This window comes from Spermophilus citellus (genome assembly GCF_964194105.1).
Source record: "Spermophilus citellus genome assembly, chromosome: 16".
NCBI lineage: Eukaryota > Metazoa > Chordata > Mammalia > Rodentia > Sciuridae > Spermophilus > Spermophilus citellus.
The window spans coordinates 7,106,244-7,131,503 of NC_138196.1; the positions used below are offsets into that span (position 1 = coordinate 7,106,244).

Consider the following 25,260-nt stretch of genomic DNA (forward strand, 5'->3'; position numbering starts at 1 on the left):
AAATAAAGTACTTAATGGCCTATTAAAATATTATAAAAATGTGTGTGATATGACAGTTTAAGATATTTTTGTTAAATTCAAGTTCCAGAGAAAATTTTATTAATGACTAAGGAAATTACTTAATTGAGGTAGTGTAATACTATAAGAAACATGAAGAAATAGTCTATTGTGGTTTGGATCTGTAATGTTCCCCTAAAAGCTCATGTCATAAAGTATGGTTCTCAATGTAGAGAGGATCGGAGATGGGATATTTAGGCAAAGTTTGGATCAGAAGGATTGTAACTTCATCAGTGGTTTAGCACACTTGATGGATTAATAATTTGAATGGACTATGGGGTTATAACTATAGGCATGTGGGGCATTATTGGAGGAAGTAGGTTGGTGGAAACCTGGCCTTGGGGAATATATCTGTCTCTGGTTCCTTCCCACCTCCGTTCTCTCCTTCCTGACAGACATGATCTCAATAGCTTTCCTTGCCATTTCCTTCGGCCTTGATGGTTCTGCCTTGGATCCAGCCCACTGTGAACAAATTCCTCTGACACCATGCACAACAATGAATCTTTCTGCCTCCAAATTGTTTTTGTCAGGCATTTTGGTCACAGTAAACAAAAGCTGACTACACGTAAACATGATTTTATGATTTTAGTAGCTCACTCTAAGGTGGCTTGTGAATTGAGGTATTAATCCTTGAACTATTCAAAAGTTTATATGACATAAAAATCTTATGAGGCCTAAGAATTCTAACTATCATTTTGGTACCTCATTGAAACAAAATTTTATCGTTATTGTCTTCTTTAGTCATCCAGTAATGTTGCACATTTTCAAACAATAGTCATACTGTGAGCTTGTCTTTAAAGTTACTTTTTCAGTAGCATTCACAGATAAAATGGTCATTTTATTGAGAATGTCACAAACTCAAAACTATTAAACTGCTCATTAGACTTTAATAAAAAGGAACATTTATTTTTTAAAAAAATCTCAAACAACAAGCTGACAGAGAGTTATTATCCAAGGATGTTTATTTACTCTTTGAAACAATGGAAAAATAAAAATAAATTTGCATAGTGAAATATCAACAGTTAAAAGAACACAAAGACAATTTAAGTTATATTAACAGAATAGAAAAAACATAACTTTTGGTTTTATTTTGAAATGTGTTCACATTTCTGATGAAATTTATGTATTTTGTATTTAATAAAATGAGCTTGTAGCCATTCCAACACGGATATCTCAGTTATTATGTATTTTTCTACTGCAATATATAAATATGCTCTTGGGATAGCCTGCAATATGAACAAGGAAAGTAAAAAGGTTCATACTATACATAATAATATCATTACACTTACCATTCCCTAAAGAAAACATTCCAAATTTTATAAATACCCCAGAGCTAACATTTCAATATTACACAAAAAGATATATATATATATATATATATATATATATATATATATATATATTCTAGAAGAAATTAGTTTATTTCTGGATTTTAGGTGTACACAATAAAATAACATGAAGTTTTTAAAATAATATTTTAGAGGTTGCCACTGACTTTTAAATTTATTTTACTTTTTATTTTATTCATTGCAGAACTGAGAATCAGACCTGGAGCTTCAGATATATGCTAGGCAACCACTGAGCTGTATCCCCAGCCCTATTTTTATTTTATTTTTAAAGCATGTGTATAATCTGTCTTTACATCATTTAGTGGAAGAATGAATTTTTGATTTGGGGCATAAACCTTGGATTCTAGTTTTTGAAAGCTGAATTTTTTTCTTAATAATACAATGATGATTATTATTGGGCTAACAAATTTTATCTTTGGAAGTCAAACATGAATCAAGACATACTCAAGTTTAAATACATACACACACACACACACACACACACACACACACATTCCAGTTTGTCATGCTTGAAACACAAATGCTGAATAAACATCATGAGTAAACAAAACATTAATTTTAATTGTTAGCTAATTTTCCTCATCCTCATATCCTATTAAACTAACCACTCTCTCACCCCAATGTTGACTTTCCTCCAATCTAGGCTATTTACCACTGTAAAATATGTATTTTGTATGGCTTTTCTATGACAATATAAGGTCCAAAATGGATTTTTCTGAACCCATATCAATTTTACAATTTTAATTCTCTAAATACTTTATATCCATAGTGTGTCCAAGAATATCTCACTTCCTTCTGTTACTCTGATGTAAAATTTAATTACTCTTCTTAACTTAGAAACATCTATCCGAAACTTTCATAGGTCCTATTAACACCTTTGAAAATTCCCCAAATCTCTCTCTCCACAGCCTGTCATACAATCTGTGGTGAACTGATCACATTAACAACCCTGACTCCTTACTTAGCCCTATGCCCAAAGGATACAACCTGTATTGAATGCCTTCCACACAGAGTCTGGTCATTTGATTTACTTTGGCCAATAGTGGAAAATTAAATGCTACCAGGACCTCAAGAAAGTTTTTGTTTCTGTCCTCTCTTGGACCTCCGCCACCACTATGAGAACATGCTGGGGCTAGTCTGCCCGAGGGATGTGAGACATCTGGAGAAATGTGAATTGCAACAACTCAAGGACATCCTAAATCATCCTTGCCCAGCCACCCTGAAACACATATGAGAAAATGCCTCCAAAATCAGCCACACTGAGCCCAGATCAGCAGATGAGTCCAGTCAACTAAAGACTTATGAAAAATTAACTGTTGTTGCTTTAAAACACTAAATTTGGGGACATAAAGAACAGAAACCAGATATGCAGTAAAGGGGAAAAGAGCTCATTTATGGAAAGAAAATCAATCTTGTAGCTATATGTTCTAGAGAAACAAGTTTGGAAGTCAATGTCATATCTGAACTTGAATTGTTGACTGTGAATAGGAGAAGTTGACCAGTATAAGAAAGGTTATAAAGAAAATAATAACAGTGTTATGAGTTTAATTTTATGCACTTCTATAAGTAGAGCACCTAAAACTAATTGTGCATAAAGCTAAAAAGAAAACCAAAATTCAGTTATAGTGAAAGTTTATATTATGCCAAATTTAATGTAGATTATCGGCATTTGGAAAAAAACTTTTTAAATATAAAAATTAGACTTATAAAAATGAGACTTATTGTCTAATGTTTTTATCATTTCTAAGTTTTGCACTTTAATTTTTTCTTCATATGTCTTGCTTGGGCGAAGTATAATTTCTCTTATTTATTTATATATTTATTTTGGTAAAAACAATCTAGGTTGAGTATTTAGTTCTTATGTTTTTCTGTGTTTTTTTTTTCATTTGCTTGTGATTTTTATCTTTATCTTCCTTTTTAAAAAATTTTCTGCTTATTTTTTCTATTCAAAAGATATGATTAGTTCATAGGATATTTTTGTTCAACACATACATACCTGGGCTATGGTCTTTCTCAGCTTTATTTTAAGGGTTATTTCTTTCTTATATTTTGATATCTGAGTTTTTCACGTTTTGTCATTTATAAAATCTGCCAATGACATTTTTTCTTTACACAAGAGATTTTTAAAGTATTGTCTAAATTTCCACATGGAAGTAGTTTCTTTTGTATTCATTCTTGTTTTAAATTATTAATTCATAGTTGTATATGTTTTGAGTTCAGATAAGGTGTTTTCTACCACTTCCTCATTTGGAAATTATTTTTTTTTCACTCTTCACAGATGATCAATTGTATATAGTTGTCACAAGTATTTCTCCGTGTTTCTCTCTTCCTCCTTACTCCATTTATAGAATTTATACTATATTATTTCAATCTGCCCGATTAATTACATTAATTTGTCTCTGTATACTGTCTCTGATATGAGACAGGTGTCCTACTAGAAATATATTAATATCTTATATACCTCATGACTTTCATGTTATGAATTTTGAGGCACACTTTTGATATTCACAGATTTCATTCTTTTACTTATAATTTTTATTTTAAATGTATCCCTTATATGTGGCACACAAATACATGTCATTTCTTTTACACCATCGGAGTCACTTTTCATGAAATATTTTATTGATGACAGATATTTTTAATTTTAGCTTCATCACATTCTTTGTCACACTTTTGTTTTTATTTTCCCTTGGTGTTTTTTTTTTTCTTTTAGATAATGTCATTTGTGATTTTGTTTGTATATTTTTTTTTCTTAATTTTTCCTGCTGTTAATGTGGAAAATATGGCCTATTCTTCTAATGTCTAACATTATACTTTTAAATTTGGCATTTTAACCTCAAAAACTTGGATATGTATCTACTTCTACTTTCCAGTTTTTTTCATCATGTTATTTCTATAGTGTCACAAGTTAGAATATTTATGTTGTTTGCTATAACCAAATATGCCACAGTTGTAAATATATAAATGATTTAATTTCACCAGTTCCTCTCTTCAGTATTTCAATGCATTTCTTAATAAGCTAGGTTTGTTTAGTTAGATTTTTCTAAGAGGAATTTGTGTTGCTATAGTTTCTGAATTCTTGCATGTTTGAAAATGTTTGCTTGCTATTTTAGCTCTGAACAAATACTTGGTTGGGTAAATAATTCTTTGAGCATGCTTTCTTTTAATAAGGGTGTGTTAATGTTCTGTAACAATGTTGTATTCAGGAAATATATATGCATACACAGTGTGTGTGTATATATATATATATATATGTATGTAGCTATATGTACATTGTAAATGTATGAGTGCATGTGCCTGTGTGTATAAAAACAAAAACAAAAACAGAAGAGATACAGTATTGGTCAACATGATTCTTTTTCCTAAAATGATGACAAATGATTTTCCCCAAATGTCCAGGATATTTTTTTCTATCTTTAATATCTATTATCTTTACCAAGATATCTAAGTATAAATAATTTTAATCAGCTGATAAAATTCCATTTAAATTATTATGTAAAGAAAAATTGCCTATAACCTTAAAATTTTATTTTAAAATTGTATTGATGAAAACAGAACTTTATGTTCAAATATTTTTAAATTTATGTTTTCTGAAAATATAATATTACTATATATTGGAAAAATACTATATTGGGTTTCACATATAAGTTACAACATATAACAGTGGGAGGGAAGATGGCGTTTATTGTAGCTGGGTGACCCAGGATTCAAGCAGAGGGAATACTGCTTCTCTGAGAGGTGAGTTAAAGAGGGATTTCATGAAAACTTAATAGTGTGCAGTCAGAATGCCTTAGAGACTTAGAAAATTGGGGTACATTAAACAAAATAGAGCTGGTCTGTGAGCAAGAGCAATGGAAATGGCACACAAGGATGGAAAAAGTTAAGAAATACAAAAGGCAGTCTTAGCATGGAAAACCCTGAGAATGAAGGGGAAGCCTGCCATAGACCAATCCAGAGACTGAAGAATATGTTTGCAGGAGCGCTGCGGGGCGTCGCATGATGCTTGCTCCATCTGGGGCGCCTGGGCACGCCCTGGCCGCGAGCGCCCCGAGGCGTCCCCGCCCTGAGCATCCTCCTCGGACCCCACGGGTCGCCCAGGGGGAATGCCCTGGGGCTCCGCCCGTCCCTGTGCGTGGCCCCCGACGCTCAACCCCTTGGACCCTGCCACTCGTCCCCCCCCCCCGCCCCCCCAAGCGGCGCCCCGCTACCCCCAGTGCGCAGGCCCGGCCTCCCCAGCGCGCAAGTCCAGGGCTCGCGAGCGCTGCCGGCCCCCAGCCGCCCACGTGATCCTGTTGGCCGCTGCCCTGCCCCGGCCGCCGCTGGCTGCGCGGCTTGGACCTCTTGCGGCTCGGCGGTGAGTTTTCTGCGTCAGCAGCGGCGGGCGAAGTTCCGCGCCCAGACTTTGCCGCGACCTTTGCGGGCCGCGGGCGGGTGCAGGCGGCGAGCGTCTGCGCGGGGCGGAGGGACGCCGTGCCGTGGGAGGGAGGGCTCCGTGTCAATTTCTTTGTGCAGCCGCGGCTGGAGCCTGTGGCGCACGGGCGGCGAGCGCGGGGACCCCGGCGTGGCAGAGCCATGGATGGCCCGGCTCGGGGCCTTGGCCTCCGCAAAAAGCGGCGGTCGGTCGCAGCGAGACCGGGACAGGCGCTCCCGGGTTGGTCTGGGGGCCGGCTTGGCGGGAGGCGGGGCCGGCTGGACTCGGGCGCCCTCTCTCGCTTTGTCGACCTGCTCCGACAAGGAAGACAATGGGAAACCCCTGTCCTCCGCCCGGTCCGGCCCAGACCCCCCGCGGAGGAAGCGGCGCGAGTCCACCTTGGCCGAAGAGGAAATCATCCATGGGTTTGTCATGACCAGCTTTGTCACTTTTGAAGCGCTGGAGGTAAGCGTCCCCTCCCCTGTCTGCCTTTTTGCGCGGCCCCGTTGGCGGTGCCGGCCTCCCCGCCGGCCTCCCCGCCGCTGTCTGTAGGTCAGTCTGGCCCGCTGAAAACATTTTCCTTGTTTGTTTATACCACGTTTTGTTTACCCATTCATTCTTTATTTTACATGTGAGGTGCTTCTGCCTCTTGGCTATTGTATATGTAGTGTTGCTATGAACATGGATGTGCAAGTCTCTTTGCAATCCTCTTTTCTGTTTTCTCTGTGTGTGTGTGTGTATGTACAGACGTAGATATTGATATATGTGTGTGTGTGTGTATATATATATACACACACACACACACAGAAGTAAAATTGCTAGATCACATGAAAAGTCTGTTTTTATTTTCAAGGAACTGTTTTCCATAAATAACTAGATTTTAAAGATATGTATTTAAGGTCATCTTGTTGGTCCTTGATCTCTAGATTGTTTTGAATTGACCCTGAGTAAGTACTCTCAGTCACCTGCTGTAGCATACCTTGAACTTGAACACACTCCCACCACTGTCCATTGCTCACTGAGGCCCAGACCCAAATAACAGATTCTCAGGATCCATGACCGGCCAGAGAAGTAAGTTGAATCTTAGCAAGCCTGAGCTTAAATATTTCTTAATTGTCCATATCTTTCAGTGTCCCACTTGGAGATTACTGTCATCACTGTGTCTCATCAGTTCTACTGTAATTATACAAGACATTTTTTTTAATCAGACTTTATATTCCTTTATGTAGGTACTACATTTTAGTTTTATCTCCTCTAAAACCTGCAGAATTTGGTACAATACTCTGTTGGCAATTTTCTAGTGAATGTTTGGTTTGTCAGACAAGTGATTGATGGAAAGGTATATGGTAGAATTAGTGTCTTTAATCTTGACCATGGCCCCATATGGCTGTTTGACCACATCTAAGCTACCAGCCCTCTTCTTGTCATGTCAGTTTATGAGCTGAAAGAAAGAATGAGCATAGGTTAAAGAACATTTAGCACTTACTTTGTGCTAGGTACTTTGCTAAGCACTTACATTAGCTCATTCCACTTTACAGTAGTGCAGTAGAATACATTTCACTTTTGTGGGCAATGAAATGATAGAGAAGGGAGACAGTCTGCTCAGCTCAAAGAGGTAGACTAGGCACAGGATGCATATTTCTTTTCGATGAGGCTAGAAAACTCATAGTTATAGCCAGGAGCTAGGATAGTTTCAACACCACCAGCAATGAACTATAAGCTGTAAGGTTTAGAAGAATGAATAGGAAGATCTTGAGGTGGGGTACTGAGACCCAGTATAAAAGAACCACATTTTAATTAGTAACAAATGGAGGGAGTGATCAGTGCAAGTTGAACAGTGGAGGAGGTTATATGCTATCGGAAAGTGTTTAAGAGAGATAGTTGCCCTGATTTGGAAGAAGGGGAGTTGAGGGAAAATGAGTTCCAGAGGACGGAATGAGAGGATGAGGTGGCTGGAGAAGATAAGTTCCTTCACAGAGGGGCTTGGGTTTTCAAGTCTCCCAGCAGAAAAGGGAAATGTGACCTGATGGCTTAGCTGGTGTCAAGGCTCCAGGTAGCAAGATAGCATCCTTCTTCTTAGATTGGGCCCTCAGCATCCCCACCATGGAGCGTGTGAGGCCGAGTTTCAGCACACATGTTGCACATATTCTCTTCCCCCACTATGAGTGAAATAGAACATGAAGGAGGAATCAACAAATACTCTGAATCTCTTGACACAGAGAGCAAAACATATTGATGGTGTCCCACAACTCTTGATAATTTCATTGAACTATATGAAGCTTAAAATTGATACATAGGCCTAACCCTGATTAACATTGTTACTGTCATTCTGACTTGACTGGATAAACTGATATGGAATAATCTATTAAATATATCACACTTGAACAAGGAATGTAAATCATATTTCATCTATAATTAGGTGGGAGACAAAAATCACAAAGAGACGAGTTTAGTGAATATGTCTTGGTGTGTACACAGCATCACTAGAATTTTTTTCCTGTTCCATGGGGAGAAAGAAGTTGATCGCCTTTCAAGAATTGATTGTTGTCCAGGAAATGAGAGGCTGAGGGGTGAATTATGTAATGTTCACAGAGTGGGTTTTATTTATGGATTCAATGAAATTAGCTGCGGTCTTCCTAAAGTTAATGGCACTGGAAAAACACCATTCTGTATTTAGCTGGAAATACCTAACTTTCTAAGTTAGAGACCTAATTGCTTCTCAGATTATAATGTGTTTGCATTTGTATCTCCTTCTCCTTTCATGGGAGCTGTCTGCCGCCTTTATCATTTGTGAATTAATGTTGCAAACCAGAGCTTGTGAGTGAAAAGGATGGTATATTTTCAGTTCTTTGGTGCTCTTGTTTCCCAGTCACAGAATAATCTATAGTGAACCTGATTATTTATAATAAATAAGAGACATAAACCAAAGTAAAAAAGATAAAGACAGTGTGTTTGGAGGGGTCATTGAACCAAACTGTAGCTAGGAAATAAGATAATTGTAGTTTTTACCTCATATGGTTGTTTTGAAGGGTAAAAACATATGCTAATCCTTTAGAACAACATGTAGAATGTGTTTCAGTGCATTTTATTTGCTTTCATTATTATTAGATACATAGTTGGTATTTGTGGTGAATGGTGAGTGTGGTATGAATGTGAATGTTAAGAGCATAAATAGGTATGTAACTGATATTTTTATGTCTTTTTCCAGATGGTTGGCATAATGAAACAAAAGGTGACATTATGGAATTGTTCATTTTTGGGACTAACATATCAGAGAATGTTTTAAGTTGTGGTTTCATTTTGTTTTGTGAGGTTTTTCTTGACTGTTGTTGGTTTATAGTATTTTTGGTGCTGGAGGTTGAAGCTGGGACCTTGCACATGGTAAGGGCGTGATCTACCATTAAGCTATACCCTAGCCCCTTTTTGTTGGTTCTTGATATATTAATTTGATTTATTTCAGGTGATGTTGTCATAATGTATCAAAGCATCTTTTTATACTTTTAAAAATATAAATGAGGACCATACCATCATTTGGAAAATGCCTGTAATACTAGGTACTCAGTATATGTGTGGGAGTATTTTTTAATGAGGATTGTTTAGAATTTATTGACTCTGTGACACTGTCCTCAGACTTGAGTTATAGGGCTTTCCAAAAATGAGGTGTGAGTGCTGCAGTAGAATCATCCAGGGCTACCTGAGGTGTGTTTTTGAGGTGCCAGCCTTTTGCCTCCAGCGTTTTTGGAGAAGGTAGTTGTGTCTTGAGTCACCTGGACTATTGGGCATGGGCTACATGGTTATACATATTATAGGGTTAGCTATGTGGAGTTAGGTGCAGCTGTGGTATTTCACCTAAGTCATAGCTTTTTGTGGAATGCTTCACTACAGAAACTTGGTGGATTTCAGAGATGATGTACTTTATAAACGGAGTCTAGACAGGCCTATAAGAGAATAACAGAAGGCCGACATTTCCCACTCTGGGCCAATTGTTTGTCTCACGGCTTTGCATAATGACTTTCTTTCTCTCCCCTCCCCACCTCTTCTCGCATGCACTTAGAAGGACTCAATGGCATCATTTATAGTTAGAGAATAAATGTAAAACTGATTTGTTCAAGAACACCAATAAGTTGCAGTTAAAAAAGTAAAGACTCATATAAGGCAGGACAGATTGCTACTTGAGGGAGCTAATGGCCAGTTGGTTTTAGAGTAGATCACCAAAGGAAATGTAACTTTACCTGCTGACCCCTCAGTTCAAGGAGCTGTGTTCACAGTGTTGGAGCACTGTGGGGGAGGGCTCAGATTTTACAGCAGAAAGAACTGTGGATGACTAACCTTGCAGTTGCTCTGGCCTCTGCACCCATGACTCTTGTGCATTTCCCGTGAAAATTTCACCCCACCCCCACCCCTATCTTCTAAAGCCCGGGAGATCTTTCTACATGTAGCCACAGGCTTTACCTGGTACCTGGACAAGGGAATGATGAGAAAGGGGATTTGGGATTTTTAGGGGAAAATTACTTGGCTTTGAGAAACTTAATGGAAAATATGTATTCAGTGCAGCTAGGTTCCAGGCACACACTGGAATAAAGAATTAAGCATTGTTTCATCTCTCAAGAAGTTGTCTAGTGTGAACCATCTGTGTGCAAATAAATGGTTTCAATTACTGTGAAAACAGCAGCAATGAAAGGGGCCACAAAGGATGGTGGTAGTATAGAACATGCAGTGGAAGTGTTCAGGAGGATGTTGATCAAGGTGGGTTTGAAAGACAATGAGAAGCTTGCCAAATAAACAAGAAGGGAGATCACCAGGGCAAAAGAACAATGAATGGTCTGTCTCTTAAGAAGATTTGGAGCTAAGAACCAAATCCAGAGACTGGGTGTATTTTGCTTCAGTTCCACCTTATACCTGCCTGTCATGTGACCTGATTTCTTTGCTTTTACTAAGGGAAAGAAATGGGAATCCCCATGTCTCCCTTTTGTTTGGCATAGAAAGCTGAAATGTCTAAAATTGTGATCTTGGGCTAAGATTATTTAATAATCATCTAATCATCAGTGATAGAGTATTGTCCCTCATAAACAAGGCACTGAGTTCCATCCCTGGCAATAGGGGTGGGGGGAGAGAGAATTGTGATTGTGTCTAACTTGGATAATAAAACTTATAGAGCCTGAGATAGATGTACACGATTAGTTTAGTGACAGATACAGGGTCAAATAAGACATTCACATTGGTCCGGTTCCATTTCAGTTGCTCTACATTTGAGTCATTACTTTTTTTTGCCCCCCTTGCTGGGTTCATTGCTTCTCATTCATTAAGTCAGTGCTTACTGAGTTGGTTCTAAACAGCTGTGCAGTCTAACAGAAGTACAATTTTTTCCTGTCCGGAGCTTAAAGCCTTAAAACGTGAATTAACTTTGGAAAATATAGGCTGGTATCAGTTTATGAAGCACTAGTCTAAGAAGTTAGGACTTAATAATTTGCACCCCCAACCCAGGGAGAATGCCAATGAGTTCTTTGAATTTATAGCCTAAGGCAAATCTTTTTTGATTTCCGTGTTCCTTGACTTTATTTATTACAGGAGGATAATGCCTTAATGTGTTTGAGTAAATTTTGAAAATGTATACATAAAGGTAGTTTTATAAGCTTTGCATTGTGTAAGAGAGTAGTTTGTAAAAATGTGGACTCAGGGAGCAAAAGAGCATGGTTTTGAATTCTATCTCCATTATTTATGAGCTGTGTGATCTTTGGCTATTAAACTAGGAGTATCTCCTTATATGGAAAATGATAATTTAAATCATTGTCACATAAAAATTACTATAAGGAATAAATGGACAAATTCAAACAAAAGTATACAAGTAGGTTGCCTTAGACATAGTATTATCCACAATTGGATTGTCTGGTGACCTCCTTTAGTGGGTCTGATTTTTCTAATGCCCTTGAACATTGCTGCTGTTTCTGTACACTTGTGCATCAAAATCATTGACAGGGCATCTTAAAGATATACATCTCTAAGGGTTCTAGTTCTGCAAAGAGTGTTAGCCCCATTCTTTCCTTTAAACTTTTTCCCCTTAAGGTCTTTTTCCTTAAACTAAAAACCTTGAACATGACAGAACAAAAAAGCACATGAAAGGTAGAAAGAATCCAGACTGTCTACCACTTAGGGACTTGAGAAAAGGCATGATGGTGAATCCTCTGGATTTCCTTAATGATGCCTAAGGACACAAAACTCATAAATTGTGTAGTTTTAGAATGGGTATTGTGGGAACTTCTGGTCAGTAATGGCTACAGTTATAGGAACTCCCCTCCTGCCCTGCTCCCCTATCCCCCCCCCAAAAAAAACCAAAAAACCAAAAAAAACCCAAAAAAACCCTTAAATGTCTGTTTCCCTACTGTATCCAATACCAAGGGGAAAACCATATCCCATACACCTAAAGCTACAGCAGGGCAGAGCAAAAAAATTGATCTTCCCATTCTGCTTGTTGGAAGCAGGCAGTGTTCATCAATACCCCTGCCAGGTGGTGTCAAAAGCAGGGTGCTGGTCTTCCATTCCATGATTGACAGAACTAGATGGTAGTCTAGAAGAGGACCAGGGAATATAAGTAGGGGTGGGGGTTGGGGGGTCCAGGCTGAAACTGAGCTTCCATTCCCGTCCTTCTGCAACAAAGTGGTAGAATCATCCCTCCTCTCCCCTTCCCCTGGGTTCCAGTGGGGCTGAGAGGAACCTGATCTTACACCCTCAACTGGTGGAAATGAGGCAATGTCAGTGAGTGCATATTTTCTTTGGAAAGGTGTCAGCAGGGCCAAGCAGGGAGGTGAACTTGCTCCTTGCCATCTGTAACAGGCAGTGAGACTCAGTGCATTCTTTTTCCACTGTAGTGTTTGGTGGGTCCCAGAGGGAAACAGAATCTACACCCTGCCTCCCCATCCCCCATGCTACATTTCAACATGCCTACTAACTAAAGACATCTGGATTAAAATGAAAAGAATCAGGAAAATCGAACATGAATGAGAATAGCCAGTAGCACATGTCAGCACTGAGATAAATTAGATATTAGAATTATGAGAGGAATGTAATACTTCAACAAGGAATTTATTTAAACAATTGAAAAACATGAAATCTTAGGAAAAAGTCTTGTGGACCTAACAGGAGACCAGTTTTGAAGTTCACAGCGTGATGGAGATGTTGTAGATCTTGGTTGTGGATGCTACACCAAACAGTGTACTTACAATAGGTATTTTTTTCCTGGATCTAAAGTTTTAATTTTAAATAACCAAACTTTATAATTTTATACATAATCCAATACAATATTAATAAAATTAGCATTTCAGCCTCCAAGAATTGGTATATGATGGAGATAGTCTTGAAGCCAGAATGGGTACTTTTATTTGAAGTAAATTATACCTTAATAAAGTTGATTTATAAAAAATACATGGGGCCAGTAATTCAAATGTGGAGCTTCTGGTTCAGTAGTTCTATGACAGAGTCCAAGCATATATATATATTTTTTTATTTTAATAATTCATCACATGATTTGAAGGCAGCTGGAGGCTCTGAGGAATACAGATTTCTCCAGAGGAATCTAGGCTAGTTGTGAATTCATTAGAATATAAATCTGTTAGCAATATGTACAAATAGAAACTTGTTCTGGTAAATTATGAATTACCGGATAAGTACCTGCAGAATAAACAGAAAACAAAATTACAAACGGTTAAGTGTATTATCCCCATATGGAAGTTATTTTTGTCTGTTTCTTTTATTGGGCAATGTTGTGAAAAATGTTATGTGGTCACTGAATTGGATGGAGGGTGGGGGGAGCCGGGGGAAGCAATCTGGGGTGGGAATGGGAAAGATAGTAGAATGAATAGGATATAACTTTCCTATGTTCAGATATGAATACATGACCAGTGTTACTCCACATCAAGTACAACCACAAGAATGGGAAGTTGTACTCCATGTATGTATGATATGTCAAAAATACATTCTGTTGTCACATATAACTAAAAAGAACAAATAAAAAAGTTATGTGGTATTCCTGGAAGCTGTCAATTATGGTGCTAGGTCATAAAAAAGCTGCATTGTGGTATGTCAGGTGACTAATGAGAGAGGAGATTAGATACAGTTGTATATTCTAATCCTATTGGCTTTGTGTTAGGGGAACTATTTGTGGGGGGAATATAAACATTTGGAATTTTCAGCCTATATTAACAGGTGATGACACTTAAAAATTTGTGTATGTATTTGTCTTCAAATCTGTATGATTTCTAAGATGGGGTAGCTTTTTTTCTTTCCTAATGTAGAACCATGACTGAATTAGAAGGCGAATACAGTATTATTCTGTTTTAGGAACAGCACTCTGGTAACATTTTTTAAAAATGTAAATAAATCTTATGTAAGTGAAGGTATTCAAGAAGTTCTTGGTGTGGCACAGAAGGGATGGGTACTGGGGAGCCTCTAAGAATATTTTAAAATTTCATTTTCTGCTGTTCTTTAAAAGACAATAAGCCATGAATACAACTGTGGAACCATAAGAAATACTCATAAAAAGTGATTTCTGCTGGGTGTGGTGGTGCACACCTGTAATCCCAGCAGCTCAGGAATCTGAGGCAGGAGGATACAGAATTCAAAGCCAGACTCAGCAAAAAGCAAGGCACTAAACAACTCTGTGAGCCTTTGTCTCTAAATAAAATACAAAATAGGGCTGAGGATGTGGCTCAGCGGTTCAGTGCCCCTAACTGCAATTCCAGTATCTCCCCTGTCTCCCAAAGTGATTTCTATATGTGCTGGTATCCCTGGCTATGGACCTAATGTGCTTGTTTGTTTAGTAAACCTAGGAGTTAATAGGGCGGAGTCATTTTTGTTTCCTTAGGTGGTTCTGGGATCTATGAGATAACAAGAAATACCATGGTATGTGCTTATCTCTGTGTCTCTTGCCCTTCCCATGGAGATTCCTAACTTTTCAGGTTCCCTCACTGTTACCTGTCTGTGTTTGACAGCGTGATTCTTAACCATGTGTAGTATGTGCAGCCACTTTCAGCATCACCATTCTTTGACCTGGGGAGGAACACAGCCAGTTTGCTAATCATTAATCCCTGACTGTGGAAAGCAGTTTACTCAAGAGTGGGTCCTGATTCCTACTCGAGATGAAGCGTCTTTTATTGAGAGCAAAAATAAACTCAAAGTGGTTTTTCTTTGGGGGTAGGGGTGGGAGTAGGGTTACCAGGGGTTGAACTCAGGGCCATTCGACCATTGAGTCATATCCCCAGTCCTATTTTGTATTTTTTAAATTTAAATTTTAAAGACAGGGTCTCACTGATTTGCTTGGTGCCTTGCTTTTGCTAAGGCTAGTTTTGAACTCAAAAGTGTTTTTTGAAGTAACCAGCATAACCACTTTTCCCGCTTGGTGCCTGTACTTGCCCTTCTATGGTTAAAACAACTGAATATGTTTGGAAAATAATAAAGGCATTGTATCTAAAGGGAACTTTAGAATTACATGACTTTCCTTAATTCTTGGGCAGTCTCAGGTAATCCCAGAAAGCGTGATCACAATAAATCATCGGAGGGTATCATAAACCAAGGAAATCTATCCCATTATGCCTGCCCCATGCCATTTTCTTATCCGTCACTTAGGATTTCTAGACTACTAAAGTTTTCTGGTTGTATTAATGGAATGGTTGTATTTATTTCAAGCTCTGTTACTTAAGCAGCTTTCTAATAGTCATTTGTACACTTTGTAGTTCTGAGAACACACTTTGCTTTAATTGAAGGTCTTGCACCCATATTCTGATGGAAGCAGCTAACATTTTTTGAGCAATTCCTGTGAATGCTTCCCTTTATGTAGATGATTCTCAGAAAGCTAGGTTTTAGAATAATTACCTATAGGTGCTACTATTTTACTCCAAGGCCTTTGAGCTTTGATGTTTTTAAGGTTCCAAGTATTGAACCCAGGGCTGCTTAACCACTGAGCCAGGTCCCCAGCTATTTTATTTTTTGAGATAGGGTCTCACTAAGTTGCTGAAGCTGGCTTTGAACTTGGAATCCTCCTATTTCAACGGCATGCACCATTGCATCTGGTCTGAGCTTTGATTTCTAAGAAATAGTTGAATCTTTAGTGAAGTCCAATGAAGTGTTTTTTATTCAATAGATGATTGATTATTATTGATTTAAATATAAAATCATTTCCCAATAGTTTTTTCTTTCTTTCTTTTAAAAACAGACTTTGAAGAAAAATTTCTTCTTCAGGATAATTTTTTCCAAATTTCTTCTTGTAACTCTTGATTAAAGGAAGAGAATTTTTGGATAGTATGGGAACAGCTGACTCCTGTAGGTTTAGAAGGAATTGGCATTTAATCAAGTTTCTGGGGACAGACCACTCATGCCAGTTTATATTGGCATAGCCCCCTCCCTTTTCTCTGTGGAGAGTGTGGCTTATGATTCCACATGGAGGCTGGCTGAATGATAAGCCATTAAATATTAACAAAGCACCTACCTGTGGAAGTCACAGTACTGGCTATAGGGATATTTAGAAGGTTCATTTTCTTCCTTTGAGGACTTTATTATCTAATTGTAAAGGTAAGATGTAAATGCCTTAAAAATGAATCAACAGTACAGTAATTCTTAAATATTTTTAGGTGTTCTAGTGTAGTGGTTCTTGGATGTTAATGTGCCTCAGAATCACTTGGAAGCCTTGCTGAAATACCGATAGTGACCAGGTGCCGTAGCCCACACTGTAATTCCAGTTACTTAGGAGGCAGAGGCCAAGAGAATCTCAAATTTGAGGCCAGTTTGGACAACTTAGACCCTGTCCCCTCCCCTCATTATCTCTCCCTCCTTCTTTCTTGTTCTTATCGTTTCTTCTCACCACCTCCCTTTTGTGTTTCTGGGGATCAAACCCAGGTCCTTTACTGATGAGCTACACCCTGGACTCTGAATTTCTAAGAAGTTCCCAGATGCCACTGGTGTTCCTGGTCCAGAGACCACACTTAATGAAGCGCTAGCCGTGTGCATTAGAATCATCCAGGGACTTTAAAACGCACGCACGCGCGCACACACACACACACACTCAAGACCAGGTAAACGAGGATTGCTGTGTGATGGGACCTTCAATGTATTTTTCTATTTTTAAAGCTCTCAGTTATTTGTAGTATGCAGTCAGATTGGGGAGTTACTGGTCTCACGTGTAAGGGGCATAACTTTAGATTTAGAATACATGATATTCCTGAGAAGTTATTGATTCTGATCTTAAAGAATGGTAAGAGAAAAGAAAGGTATGTTTTATGTTCTTATAAAATTAACACTGAGAATAAGTCAACGTGGTTTCTTGGGGGTAGGCAGAGGGGCTTGTGAGACAGCAAGGGGCCAGTGGGTAGGATTGAGGTACATGCTACCACTAGCAGTAAGGAGTATTTGCTAACTGCCTTCTGAACTTCCCCTTAAATAGGCTAGTACTTACCCTAACAGACTTTCTTGTAAGTGCATTTAGAGTGAGGCATGGCTGTGGACTATGACATAGTGATAGGCTGAACTTTGAAAAATGACTGTCATTTTTACATTTCATTTAAAGTATATTTATTCATGTATAAAATAATGTACTGCATATAGTTGCTATAGTTCAGTGTGTGTGTGTGTGTGTGTGTGTGTATAACAATTTTAGAAACATTGTTTTTTTACATGTTGATCCCTTAAGTTCTAGCTGTGGGTCCTACATACAGTGTGTGCTCAATAAATCCATGTTTTTTTAAATGAATTGGAAAGGCTATCTTTTCACATTAAGTGCCCCTACATTAGGAAGGACAGAGAACACTTGTTTCTGAGCTTTACAAAACAAACAAGCCCCTGCCATTTTAGGTTTCCTAACCTAAGCAAGAAGTCTCATAATTAAAGGAAATAATAAATAATGGAAATACATTTTCTCTATGTGTACTAGTCATAAGCTGCCTGTCATCTTTAGAGTTCTTTTCCTTTTCAGTTCCAATTGATATTTAACCATGTAAAATTTAGGTAATATTTTTAGATTTTGTTTTTGACTTTATTTAGTTAAATTGATTATAAAATAACAGAATATTTTGTGTTTAATTTCTTGGAAATAGAACTTTTTTATAAATTTCGTAGGGCTCAAAACTTACAAAATGAATATTGGAGATTTGGTATTAAGATTTCGACCTTTTCTGTTTTAAGTCAGTTGAAATGCTATGGTGAAGTGGCCATCCTGTGTTGGTGACAGGTCTTTTCTCCACCCATCAAGGGAAATGTGACACACAGCAGCATCTGGATTTTTGGCCCAGGGCGAAGAGGAGGAGAGATAGTAAAGAAACCTGATCAGATCATTTGATGCTAATTTCACAGGTGGCTGGTCACTGTGTAGGGCCTGGCTGTTGCTATTTATAGAGCTGTAAGTGGATGTAGGTACACACTGGGGCCTGAAAGGATGGTCTGACTCAGAGTGTAGTGGTAAAAATGGGAAAGTAGAATCTAGGGATAAATGGTCATTGGTGAGTGTCATTGCTAGAGTTAAATGAGACTCAAGTGGCTGTCATGATTTCCACTCTGAATTCATTGCCATTCTTGAGTACCTTTGAAAGCAAACAACAAAACAGACCTAAGCAATCACTGATAGGCTCTGCTTTAAAAAAAAAATTTCATTGATATTATAATCAGGTAGACTTGATTTCATTTTCAATTTAAAGAGCTATCCACAGAGCTATGAATTAATTCAATTTCAAAAGGACTTGATCATTTTCACTGCTTCCTTCTCCGATTCCCTATATTTCTGATGGGGAAACAGATCTAGCAGGGTCATACAACCAGCTTAGTTTCACAGCATTGAAACTGGAGCAGGAATCTGGATCTTGAACCTCTTAGTTAACATTTTTCTGTTTCATTCTCCTTCCCATCCTTTTTCTTCCCACTTCTTTGACTGGATATTGAACCCAGGGGTGCTCTACCTCTGATATACATCCTCAGCCCTTTTAGTTTAAATTTTGAGATAGGTTCTAATTATGTGGCCGAGGCTGGCCTCCAACTTGGCAATTCTCCTATCCTACCTCAGCCTTCAGATTCATGCCTGGCTCATTTTTTTCTTTTTCTGCTCTGTTAGTTCTATAAGATTATCCTTTGGTGTGATATTTTCTCAGAATTATTTCATTAGTTGAAAAATGTCTCTGTTGTTCTTATTTATTAAAATGAAAAATACAAACTCCTTTAATTAATAATACATCTGCTTAATGCCAGCATTATTAGTAATAGTCACAGTACCTCTTGGGAGAAAAGGGGAGATTGGCTAGGTATGGGGACCAGTGAGGAGCACATAGCATTAGTTAGCTGTTGTCCAAAGACTGGTGGTATCTGAGATAATGCCTGGAGGGGTAGTTACTTTGAATTACATCCTGGTTTTGACCTCAGATTTGGAGACCCGCTTTCCTAAGAAAACTCTTCTTCTGTTCTGCCTTCAGCAGCCTTGCAGAGAAGTAGAATAACTTATTGTTTAAATAATTGTTTGTTTAAAGTTTTACTAGCTAGTTCTGCACAGAATTGACAGGCATCTCTGTGATTTCTAGTCTATTAAAGGCTCTTCACGACATTACTTGTAATCTAATCTCAGTGTAGAATGTAATGATAGGTTTCTGTTTTTCTCTCCTTCCCTTCGCACTTGTTTCAAATGCCACACACCAAGCTCTGGAAAGGGAGATGCCTGTGGGCTGGGAGTTGGCTGCCCTTACTCTGGCTGGCTATATGTGGCTGCTGAAACAAGTGCCTTTGGGTCATTCATTCTCAGGTCACAAAGTTCTAATGTGAAGGCCTGAATTTGCACTCTCTCCTGAATGATTTATTAGTTCCCCATCTGTAATTGGAGGGAAAGAGATGAACTTAGTGTTCCTTGAACTTCAAAATAACCCCAGGGAACTTATGAACAGCATACACTCCTGGATGCTACCTCTGGGGGTTCAGGTTCAGGTCTAAGATTAGGGCCATATTTTAGAACCATGATTGCTCTGAGTGCTAGGATCTCATTTAGTCCTGATGATTTTTTATCGTACCTACCAGTGGAAGATGGATTTTAGGCCACAGAAAATTTATTTGTAGTTATAGTCAATTCTCAAGGATTTACCTCATAGATGTTTTTAATCCCATAAACCTTTAGCTTGGGAAGGTCCCAGGTTATATTTTCAGGCAACCTTTTTGGTATGTATCCAGATACTGAAAGATATATATATATTCAGAAGAACTAATTTGGATGGGAAATCTGCCATTTGAAAAAAGTTCTACCTTCTGTTACTGTAGTCAAGTACAACTGTTGGCATTCTCTATTGGAAAAGAGCAGTATGATATGTTGCCTTGTGTTTGGGCAGTTCATTACGGTCAGCCAGTATAGGAGCTCTTAACATTTGGGCCATGTTAAGAGTAAATTTGATCTTTGAAAGGATTTATTGAGTCCATTTAAATGGCCTCTAAATGTGTGTAATTCAGTATTGTTTCTAGTTGGTTAGATTTGTTGTGTATCAGTATTGGCTTAGACTTCTGTTCCTGGCTCTGGATGTTTCCTCTTACTCATATCCAAATCCATGCTCCACATGCTGTGGGGCTCCCTGGCATGTCTAGCTTCGCCACGTGGGGCAAGGTGATCCCTGCATGCCCCCCCCATCCCACTTGACATCGCCAAGCCTGCTGTGACCTGAAGCACCACTACCCTGGTGGCTCTCTTCTGTGCCTCACTGAGTCTGTTGAAGATTTGAACATTCACCTTAGAGGGAGGAATGATTTTATACTCATTGGAACTTCTAACAGGCCAGTGGTGATTTAGGGGGGGTTTCTTCTCTGATCCTAATAACCACACGGTTTATACTTAACTGGACACTGTCTATTTAAATAGATGCTTGTTCTTCAATTATCGAGTAGTTCCCAGTTGGCAGATTTTCAATTGGGATTGAATTTCCTTGGCCACTGCTGTTTGTTGTGCTCATGCTGGTTTTTGCGGCATCTCTCCAGGCACTTGATCCTTTTCTAAGCAGGAGAGATATCAGAGTGTTTTGTCTCATTCTCTTGGCTATTAGGGAAGGACTTCCTGTACAATAAATGGAGAGCAAAGGAGAGTATCATCCCTGTGGCATAGAAATGCTGTTAGCAAGCTCGAGGCATATCAGAGAGATAGGTCCTATGAGTAATATTTACTATTGCCTTTCTGCTTTGGAACCTTTCTTTTTTCCTTCCTTTTCCTGTTTCTGAGGCCTGAGATTTATCCTGAATTTAAAAATGGACTGGTTTTGGTCACTTGAATAGGCAACACATTCAGCAGGGAATACCTGTGCAGACTGAGATGTCTCTTAAAGCCAATTTGTAGTATAAAGTCATTTGAAATGATATTTTGAGTCAGTAATGTATTTCTGCTTCAGAGTCTCTGGCTAGATTTATGAATTTATCTCCCGTTTTACTAGGTGATTTGCTTTTATTCTGCTAGCAGAGCCCATTCCACCTCCAAAACTTTAAATGTCAATCCAAGACATACTCATGTTTTAATGAGAAGGCATTAAACTACTTCCAAATGACATCGGATAACAACACCATAAGCTTAGAAACAAGGAGAACCTTGGATTCGTGTTAGATTTTCCAGAAAGCTTGATTAAGTCATTGCGGAAAGAATTACGTGACCCTAACATGAGTTTTGGAGAGATTCAGTCAAATAGGTGGATGGAGTATCAATGGCAAATCAGTACCCAACTGCCAGTTGGTATGATCTTTTCTCCCACAACTTGGGGTATGCAGCCAGAAGACAGCCTCTTTTTCAGGGTCAAACTACTTCTTTGCAGAGGGATACAAATAGAAAAAGATGAAACCATTTTCAGTTTTACTGGACTACATCAAGGTAGAAGCCTCTGGTTTGTTTTGCCCTGCTGCCATTTGCCTTTTCCTTTCTGCTGTTATTCTTTGTGGCCTGAGGAACTTCTGACTTTAGCTGAAGGAAGGGCATAAGGACAGGGTGTTTTGATTTCACATCTGTTGTTTTTTTAGAAAGGAAATGAGCAACCAGTAGTTCTAAAACAGTGCCACAGGGAGCTGGGGAGTTGTTACTTGTAAATGTACAGGAAGAAAGAAACAAGCACTGATAGGTAGTGCATGATGTACAGCTTATGCCTTCAGAGTATAGGGGCTTGTCTTTCTGTGATTCTCTCATAACCATGTAGGAGGGAAAAGAATGAAGCATGTGATTTGTTGGGGTTGAACTTCTGTGCAGAAGTCAGTGTTCTACTCATTTTATCGCTAATTTATTAATTTATTTCACAAATATCTCTTGTGTTCCTAATCTTCTAAGTACTAGGGATAGCAGTAAAGTAGACAAGCAAAAATGGTCCTTGCCATCATGAAGCTTAGACTCATGTGAGGGGATGCTGCTGAAGACACATGGTGGTAGTGGTGATGAATATGATGAAAGGAGAAATAAAACAGCAGAGAAGAGAATGAAATAGTGTGGTATGGAATATCTCCTTATAAATGACCAAAAGATAAATAAGGACCATTAAAGAAAATATGGAGTTTTTATTATCTAAAAATTTTATAACATTTCAGTTGTTCGGTTTATTATGGAATATTAGCATGTATAATGATTTAGAAGATTTCATTTTTCCCTTGCAGTATGGAAGTTATCCAAGAACATAGCATTCCTTGGATATTCAGCCTCAATTAGCTGGAGTAGAGTTTATCATCACAGTTGCTTTTAGTGTAGATTGTGTATTAAGACATGTCTTATAGCCCCCCCCCTTTTCTTTCATATTACTGGGGATGAAACCTAGGGAGCTCTAACAATGAGCTATACCACAACCCTTTTTATTTTTTAGATAGGGTCTTGCTAAGTTGCTGAGGATGACCTGGAATGTGTGATCCTCCTACCTTAACCTCCCGAGTTGCTGGGATTATAGGCATGCACCATCATGTCTAGTTTAAAGGCTTGCTTTTTGGGGGGCGGGTGTACTGGGGATTGAACCCAGAGCCTTGTGCATGCTACACAAGAATGCTACCAGCTGAGATATATACCCTCAGCCCAAGGGCTTACTCTTTATAAAATTGCTATAAAATTATTTTCTGTGATAAAGAGGAGCCTTCCCACTTTAAATAGATGTTTAGTGGTTTTCACTGTCATTTTGTTTTTAACAGTAATGAGTAAGCTTAATGCATTATAGTTATATATAAAATCAGAATGCATTGTAGTATATTCACATGTGTACCTGCCGCAGTCTGGCTGGGCACAAAATCACGAGCCACTCACAGCCTTGTAGATTCAAACAGCAATTCTTTATTCCCGAACTGTCACCGGCACTCTACAAACACGTTCTGGGGAAATCCACACTTCCACTGGGTTCTGCATCCCAAATACTCTCTCAATCCCAGGAGAACTCAACGGGAACTCAAGGAGCGGGTGCCTGGAGGCAGCAGGATACACCCTATTCCCAGCAGGATACACCTTAAACCTGGAACCGCCCTAAACCCAAGGAGCCCCCAAACCCGGATCCGCCCTGGTCCTTGAGCAAGGTCACCTTTCAATACAATGTCACTGCAAATGACCTGAGTCTAAGACAAGCCCATTTCCACAATGGAGAGTCCTTCCTCCGCTGCACTGTAGCAACTCCCTACATCTCAGTGACAATGCGAGGGCTACTGAACTGGGCCACAGTGAGAGAGGCCTCTTCTGCCACCTGTAACCAGAGGCAGCAGAAAGACTGATGATGTTGGAATCCTCAGTCCCTGGGACACCCCCAGGAATGTGGCCTAAAGACACAGGAGGTCCATTTCTGGCCATCCCACTCCCTCCCTCAAGCCTGCAAAAAGAGACCAGGTCAACAGAGCTTTGGAGGAGGCCCAGCCCTGGTTTGAGATGATGATGTCATGGCTTCTCAACATCTAATGAACTTCCTGGGGGCCGGGGTGAAATGCAGGTGGGTGCAGAACTAAGATTCTGCATTTCTAACAAGCTCCCAGTCTTGCTGAAGCTGTGGTCCCTGGACCATTCTTTGAAGAGCAAGCTGATAAGCTTCTGTTTCCTCTGCTGTAACACAGGTTTGACAAATAATGGGTAATGTGTGATACTGGGTAATGGGTAATAGTGGGTAGTGGGTAATGTGAGCTATTAGCATCCTCCTCCTCTCATCACCAGGAACAACTAAAATCCTGTTTCTAAAACTGGAGGTACCCAGCGCAGCACCCTACACACACGGCTAATACTCCTGGTGTGCTCAGGGTGTCACCTGAGGTCCAGGGACATATGCTATGGGAAAGGTTTGGCAAGGGGGAGAAGGTGGGCCACCAGCACAACCAGGGGATGCTCCATTCTATAATTAAAGTGTCAGAGAGGAGATTCAATTCTACAGCCTTTTGTCCAAGTCCGTCTGTCTGTGTACCTTTTACTATAATTGTCATGGGACCAAAATATCCTCCGTAGGGGTTCCCCAGCTTTCCCCTTCCCCAGCCCAGACAGCTTTTAGGGACCAGCCATGACAGATGAGGGCTGCTGTTGGGGGGACGGGGGTCCCTGGGATGAGAGAGTGAGAGTAGCCAGCTGTGTGGGCTGCAGTACCTCACTATGTATGAGAGTGTGTGAGGCCTGGAGCCCATTCATCACTGTTCTGGAAAGTCCATGGCTCTTACATAGTCACCTTGGTGGCGCTATCCCCATGGTCCAGTGGTAGCAAGCTGGAAAGCAGAGCCACGGGCAGTCAGTCCTCTGTCATCAGGGCAAGAAGGAGAGGGCCTCCTGGGCACCAGCCTCCCAGAGTGGGTGCGTGGAAGGGCAGGTCCGGCTTGCTGGGCGGAAGGCTGGCTTTCTGAGCTGCTCTGGCTCCAAACAGGCCGTGTGAAGACGCACAGCCTAGCCCCCAAGACACTGCTCAGACCTAAAGGGTGACGGCTGGACAGGGCTGGGCTGCACATGGAGAGCATCACTTGACTGTGGGAAAGAAACCATGGGTCCAGAGATGGCCACCCAGGCTAAGGTTCCATGGTCTCCTTGGCTGGGAACTCTGCAGAGCAGCAAGCCCCAGAAACCTGTGCTTCACTCCTCTCTTGTCTATGTTTCTGGCTGTTCTACCTAGGTCCATTACTTGCCTGTTCTGAGCCCAGATTTCCTAAATGGTGATATGGACCTGACAGACATCATTCAAAGGGTATGTGCATGAAATGCTTGGCACATAAGATTCCCTTCATTTAAGGTGGCATGGCTCAATAATGACACTCTGATCAACCCTAGGGATGAGAAGGACATAGCTGGGTCCTCAAATGTTCCACTGAGTGCAAGCAGAGCCTTTTGATAAATGTGAGAGGAAAAGATTTACTATGAGAAGAAAATATATGATAAACCAGATGAACTAGTAGAGTAACTGCTCTGCTCGATGACCCCACAGGTCCAGGGCTTAACGGGATAGAAGCTGGTTTACTGGTGGAACAGGCAGGTTCCTGGTTGATGGGTACTTC

General features: G+C 39.6%; 1 protein-coding gene across 1 annotated transcript in view; it reads left to right on the forward strand.

Moving 5' to 3' along the window:
- The window catches only part of LOC308635070 (uncharacterized protein), a gene marked incomplete at its 5' end in the record, with an annotated part of 150,726 nt that extends 125,735 nt beyond the window's left edge, over positions 1 to 24,991 (forward strand). Inside the window, 2 exons of the mRNA XM_081269329.1 lie at positions 5,601 to 6,282; positions 24,882 to 24,991. Of these exons, the coding sequence (XP_081125455.1) occupies positions 5,601 to 6,282; positions 24,882 to 24,965 (766 nt within the window). The 3' untranslated portion in view covers positions 24,966 to 24,991. The remainder of the gene's footprint in view (positions 1 to 5,600; positions 6,283 to 24,881) is intronic.
- Between the last annotated feature and the right edge of the window lie 269 nt (positions 24,992 to 25,260).